This window comes from Schistocerca nitens, chromosome 4 (genome assembly GCF_023898315.1).
Source record: "Schistocerca nitens isolate TAMUIC-IGC-003100 chromosome 4, iqSchNite1.1, whole genome shotgun sequence".
Classification (NCBI taxonomy): Eukaryota; Metazoa; Arthropoda; class Insecta; order Orthoptera; family Acrididae; genus Schistocerca; species Schistocerca nitens.
This window is the reverse complement of record NC_064617.1, coordinates 396,799,071-396,806,373: the sequence shown is the minus strand read 5'-3', so window position 1 is coordinate 396,806,373 and position 7,303 is coordinate 396,799,071. Positions and strand designations below refer to the sequence as shown.

Below are 7,303 nucleotides of genomic sequence, written 5' to 3'. Positions count from 1 at the left end.
TCATATCGCCTCCACAAATAGATATTTTAGATACATCCTAGGGACCAAAAATTTTCTCATAAATAATTCTTTTTATGTATTTTCATAATTTAAGATACGTTCATTCATTCTTATTTTTAATTCCATTTCATAAAGTGATCTTAGAGACTTTTGAGAGAGTTACCACTGTAATTTCATCATATTTCCTCACCTGCCAACAAAGACTTCAAGTGCTGATTCCCCACCATAGCTATTTTAACAGATGTGTCTTCCACATATAATAATAAATAGATTATATTTATGACTTGTTAAGTGAATAAAAAGTTAATAACCATCAGTTACTCTGCATTAAAACAGTGACTCTACGACGACAAAGGTAACTTAGAGAAACAGTTGAAAATAAAAGTAACCATCGAGTGTATAATTCTATTAAATAGTGTTCTGTATTGCTCCATCGTTTAGATTCATGGAGAAATTCAGGGTCCTTAAACTGCTGAGAAAGATATGTACACAAAAATCTTTGGTAACCAGTAAAGTGATTGTAACAGTGTATGACTGTTCAAAGAAGGTCCATTACGAGTGGTGTAAAAACTTGACAATATTAGTGGAAGGTCTATAATTTTCTTAAGACTCAACTTACCTGACTGCCTTATGTTGATTCTTAAACACATTTATAAGAACAGGATCATTGTAAAAAAAAAAAAAAAAAAAAAAAAAAAAAAAAAAAAAAAACTGCAGCTGGAGGATTAAATTGAATGTAACATGCTGTTTCCCAATAAGAAAATGATAGCAAGAGAAGTAGAAATTAGGCATAAATTTATCCTGATTTTTGAAATTGGTTTGCATCTATATAATGATTTGATGCTCAAGTATATCCTGTTTCTTTTTCTCCCAAACACTGTATCAACTATCCAGCTTATTAAGTAGTAGTAGTAGTAGTAGTAGTAGTAGTAGTAGTATTTTCTCAAAGCCACAACCCAATTTCTTATACTCCCTTTAATTGAACACACGCATACTGTTTGTCCCTGCAAAATATGAATTCATTCTTAAAAAACTGTACTGTTAATGATTCTGTACAGAACCCAGATGGTGGAAACTGGTGACCATGATAAATCACAGGAAAATGTTAATATTAATAATTGTGTTGCTGCAGGGCATGTGTGTTAATATGTCTTGCTAGAAAAAGAACTACTGTACGAAAGCTAGTGTGAATGATGTTTTTCTGTACTCCACACCACTTCATAAAAGGTGACTACTTGCTTTTTTCCTTATTTTACACACCCACTACACTATATCTAAAAACCCATTCCCATAAAAAGAAAAATAAGTTTCCGGCTGTGCTCTATCATTCATTTTGAATCATGAAAATGATGTGTGTTTGAAAGTTAGGTTTTTCAGGGTAATGCTCATCACAACCTCGAACTACAAGCAACAAAGTCCATATTGGAATATCAACCATTATGGGAAATATAGATTGCTACTTGCTGGCCATCATATCTGTGTGTGGTGCAGTGTGCTTGCTTATCTTTTCTGACAAAGGCTTTCACTGAAAGCTTAATGTATAAGTCTTCATTGTGCCTGTCTGTGACTCAACATATCTTTACAAAGAGTAGCAACCTCCTTTTCATAATTTTTGTTCACTTAAAATACAATTGTGGGGTGCACTCAGGCCTTGTGAGGCAAACTGAGGAGCTACTTGATTGAAAAGTAGCTGCTCCGGTCTTGGAACCTGACATACAGCCAGGAGAGCAGTCTGCTGACCACATGCCTCTCAATATCCACATCCAAGGACTCCTACAGGTTGAGGATGACACGGCAGCTTGTCGATACTGTTGGGCCTTCATGGGCTATTTGAGAGGAGTTTAGTTTTAATTTCATTTTTTAGTCTGAACTGCAATTACTTGAATGCTTTTGCTATAGTGTGAAATGTGAGGTGAAGATTACGAATGTGCTCACTAACATTAACAGAAAAATTCTTGCAAAACAAGTTTTCATGTGTTTGGAAAAAATCTGGTCAAAAACAATGTGCTGTTATTTTTGTGTATGGTTTGACCCTATTGCTGCCAAATGGATGTCATATTGTGTTACCTGTTCAATGACACCATAGGGGTGTTTTCACGAAATCTCTTGGGAGGTTTCATGTATTCATAGTTCAAAATAATTGAGAACATTAGCAGAACATCCTGGCTTCCTAATGGAATGAGTTAAAAACATCACAACTACATATATGTAATATGGATTCTGGATTAGAAATGAGAAATATAAATGCAGTTGATCACTGTTATTATTATTACAATTTTCGAGTTCACATTATTTACAAGACAGTATTATACAAAGCTGCATTTTTACATGACCATATCTTTATCGAGATAGTATAGCACAACTGCTATTATTTAGTATGAGTCATTAAAAACAGCAGCATAACTTGTTCATTTGCCACCTATACAATAATATGATACAATCATTCAACATCGAATAGCATCAAGGTATGACTCTTGATTCAGTCCACAAAAAATGTATTTACTCCAAAAATGAGGCCATAACATCTTATTTGTTCATTCTGCATTGACACCTACATCAATACAAGATAGTAACTAAGCTTCAAACTGTGAGCAAAAATATCAGTACTTCACTTGAAAATGAAGTTCTGTTTCAGTCTAACTTTTCAGTAACACCTCATTTCTGAAGCAGGCAAGATTTTGTGAAATGAAATCAAGATATGCATACCCTAATTGGTTACACAATTATACAATATTTATTTATTTATTCTGATGACAAAACAACTTGAAGTTTTTTAGACTAGATAATACTGTATAAGGCATCAACCTTAACATCTAAAAAGTAACAGAAAGGAAATTACTTCATATACATATATATATATATATATATTTATAGCAATATAATTATTTTATGTTTAAGAAATCTTCTGAAAGGACAGAAAAATATAATAAATAAGCATTTTCTTTACAACAAATACATAGATTATTAAGTTAAAAAAAGACATCTTTGTACATACTTGCTCCATATTCAACAAGTTACGTTTGTTTTATACTATGCTTCTTAATATGAAAAGTTGTAATGAGAATCTTAATAAAATGTGTTTTGTAAAAACATTAATAGTAACTATTAGTATGTAAAATTTTGTAGTAAAATGTGTCCTATCATACGGCAAGTTGTATACATCTGTTAAGATGGCCATCTTTGGTACAATCCTAGCACATAATATTATGTTTCATAGAGTACAAATAACTAACCTTACACCAAACTGCAAAATATATTTCAGATTGTCTGCAATCCATCAACTTCCCAAAATAATCAAACAGAACCAAAGGAAGGCCACTTTTTCCTCATTTTTGCTAATAATGGCAGTGAGTAACTTAATGCGACCAGAAACTAAATAACATTTTGGTTTGCTATAACGCATCCTTTGACAGCACAGGTAAGCGGCTTAAAATCACTCAAAATACTATAAAAATCCTTTGAAAATGAAAGTCTGACAAAATTGAAAGGAAAATGTAAGATTAGGTGAGTTATTTCAAGTTTGTACCCCATATTTTTGTATGTTTAACGAAACACAAAATTGTTTGGCAATGTTGTGTTTGTGCAAAAATAAATTAAAATTATATAGTCTTTATACAGAACATTTCAAATTTACATAAATACAGTTAGAAATAATTATCTACAAACTTATCATCGCTGCTTCCCCCGTGTGCCAGTAATTTGGACTAGTGCGTCCTAGACGGCTACTTCAAAATACGACCAACATTCCCGATGCGCCTTTCCCCGTCCGATTGACAGGTGGAATGACAAACTGTGGCAAGAGGAAACATAAGTGATACGTGTAGATAAAATTTAGTTCTTCCCTACATACAAACATTGACTAACAGTTAGTTCCATTTGTTTCGACTATAAAAAGACTTTTTATTTAGATTTTGTTTGATTTAAAGCTGAAATTATTACAACTGACGATTAACGCGTCATATACGAGTTACAAAAAAGACTTCCCGACTGCCCGATACGTCCCTCGACCGGAAACCTACTGTACGAGCCGCTCACTTTCTACGTGCCTGTTTGTGTGTGCGTATATGAAACGTACAGAGCTGGTGCCTGTACGTGAAACGACCATTACGTCGCTGCCTGTTTGGGATTTTTTTTAAAAAAATGAAAGCGGCCCGACCCAAAATACAAGAAGAAAAAAAAGCATCACCCACTCCAATTCTCAGATATTATCTAGGAACTTGCAACCACGATACATTCTCGTACACTTTACAAAAAAAGATCCCACAAAACTAGAGCTTGACTGTTCGCAACAACTCGACTGCCACTGCCGTCCAAATGCAAGTTCAGTACTGTAATGTATTGTGACATTGTTTTAAATTATTCCGATATTTGCCTTCCAAAGTGAGGTTACCTATGTAGTGACTACGAGTGTGTGTGTGTGTGTGTGTGTGTGTGTGTGTGTGTGTGTGTGTGTGTGTGTGTGTGTGTGTGTGTGTGTGTGTGTGTGTGTGTGAGAGAGTGCTAAGAGGGGTGGGAGAGTCGATTATGTTTGACGAACAGTAGACAAACAGGTAAGGCAGCATTTCGCAGAGACCGGAATATCGAACGGCCGATTCCGATCGGTGCGAAATCTCGCCGGGACCTGGGCGCTAGTTATCGAATCCGGGGACCGGAGACTGTCCCCGAGAAGGAGACGGCGGAGGGGAGGACGAGGGGAGAGGGTGAGAGAAGATGACGAGCCGTCGCTCCGGCGTCGATTAAGAAAGGCGGGACGACGGGAGAAAAGCGTTAGTGCTCGCTGCCAAAGTGAGTCCCGGCAGCGACGGAGAAAGATAGCGCCTCACGGTCCGAAACTGCAGTCTCTTTCTCTTTCTCGCAAGCAAGTGTGTACAGTCGATCATTCACTCACATACACACGAACACGCGCGCGCCCACGTATACACTGACAACATTTTTTTGTTATTTTTTTGCTCCGCCTCGCTTTCCGGAAGCGTTACAAATGGAGGAAAAGAGTATGTATTTATATATATATATATGTATAATCCCTGATACGGCCGACACTAGAGCGTAAGTGGTAGAAAAATAAATAGGTCAGAAGTCCGGGGAGGCGGCGAGCAGCAGCGAGCTGGCGGGCCGGCAGCGGCAGCCGGCGGCGCTGTGGCGGCGGTAGCAGGCCTCGCAGAGGCGCAGGCAGGCGCGCAACGGCCAGTACCACCAGAGGCAGGGCAGCGCGAGCGCCAGCGCGCACAGGCAGCCCCAGCGCGCCGCGCACCGCGGCGGCCCGCACGCGCAAGGCTCGTCCGCGCCCTCCAGGTCGTGGTCGCGGCAGCAGTGGTAGAACAACCCCTTCACGCAGCACAGGCACGTCGCGTAGTCGAGCGCCGTCTCGGCCGAGCAGTAGCACGAGTTGTCGCAGAGCCAGCGCGACGGCAGCGGCCGCGCCTTGCGGCACGACTCGCAGCGGCACCGGCCGCACTCGGGGCAGATGATGGAGCCGCGGAAGCAGTCGGGCACGCCGCCCGCCGGCCCCACGCTGCCCAGCGCCGCCACCACGCGCCCGTCCGAGCCGCGGCCGCCCGGCGACGACGAACCCGACGCGGATCCCGACGGCGGGCTGCCCGCGCCGCCGCCCGACAGCGCCGACGCCGGCCCCGGGTACCCGCGGCCCTCCTTCTCGAACGTGTGCGGGTGCGGGTGGTGGTGGTGATGGTGGTGGTGGAGGAGGTGCGCGTGGTGGTGCGGCGCGGGCGGCAGCTGCGGCCTCTTGCCCGGCGCCACGACGACGGGCAGGTGCAGCGCCTGGTGGTCGCGGGCCGGCGGCAGCTGCAGGGACAGCGGGTGGTGCCGCTGCTTGGGGGCGGCGGCCAGCTTGCCGGCGGCGGGCAACGGTGCCGCCGTCGCGGGCCGGAAGGGCGTCTCCACGTACTCGTTGGTGACGCGCTCGGTGTCGGGCCGCGGCGTCGTCAGCGTCACGACGTCTCCCGCCACCACCGCCCCCGCCGTCGTCGTCGTCGGCGCCGCCGCCGTCGTCGTCGTCGCCGGCGTCGTCGGCGGCGGCCGGGGCACGCGAGGGCGGTGCACCAGCGCGAGCGCGGGCGCGGCCGGCGGTCGCTGCAGCTCTGGGGGCGAGCTGCCATGCTGGGCCATCGGGGATCCCACCGTCTAGCTCGACGTGTGCTCGCCTTCAGAACATACTACGGCCGGGCGCCAGCCGCTGCAACACAAGAGCACAATCGCACATCAGCTCTCACTCCACAATTAATTTTTACAAAATTTTATCCCACAGATAAAAATACTCCCAAAACTTTGTTTATTTAAAGGGAGTAGGACATCAAACGGGCCGACTTGGAGCAGGAGAGGCACCACAGGACAGTTTAATTCGTACTGTCTATACTTTTACGAGCACTTGCCCGCGAAATGCAAAGGTCCCGAGTTCGAGTCTCGGTCCGGCACCCAGTTTTAATCTGCCACGAAGTTTCAAATTTATAGAACTTTGCCAGCATGACCAGCAAGGATTCAGGATTCACACTCATAGCAGTGGAAGTTCACGAACATGACAAAATAAGTTTTTTTTACATGTGAAATTTCATTTTTTCAGTTACTGTTGGCAGAATTTGATGCTATAGGTACACTTTTCTTCTTAACTAGGAGAGACTCTTCGATGAATTTTGCACACCATAAAAACCATATTTACAGGTGTACGAAATTCTAGAATTTATTGAATTTATGAAAAAATGAATAAGCTGCTACATTTTAAACTTCATGTTCAGAAAAAACTCAAATTTTACAGTTAAATATCAATTTTACCACAGTTTTTAATAGATTTGGAAAATTCTAGAGTTTCACACACCTGTAACTATGGTTCGTATGCTGTGAAAAATTCATCGAAAAATTTCTCCTAGTTGTGAATAAAAGTGTCCCGATAGGAACAAATGCAGCCAATAATAAGTGAAAAACTGATGAAATTTCAGATATAAGAAAAAATTATTTTGTTAAGTTTTTGAACTTCCACTGCTATGGGCGTGAATCCCGAATCCTTCCTGGTCATGCTGAAAAAGTTTTATAAATTTATTTGTAAAAGTATAGACAGTGGAAAGTAAAATGTCCTGTAGCGCCTCTCCTGCTCAGCCCGTTTGACGTCCTACCTCCCTTAAGAAGATTCTTGATATTGTAAGCAGAAGGTATGTGCTCTGTTGTAAACTAAAACAGAACAAACCCACGACTATTTGGACTGATTACTAGTTTCGGCTAACAATCTAGCTGTCTTCAGATCATAAGCCATTCTTCATTAGTATTGGTGCCGCTATGGCTTCCCACTTCGTTA

General features: G+C 42.3%; 1 protein-coding gene across 1 annotated transcript; it reads right to left on the bottom strand.

The window, feature by feature from the left end:
• Positions 1 to 2,245: 2,245 nt before the first annotated feature.
• Positions 2,246 to 5,985, bottom strand: LOC126252335 (protein sprouty; the record flags this gene model as incomplete). Its single annotated transcript, XM_049953222.1, has 1 exon — positions 2,246 to 5,985. A coding segment is annotated over one exon (915 nt), but the record flags the coding sequence as incomplete, so codon positions are not given.
• Positions 5,986 to 7,303: the final 1,318 nt, after the last annotated feature.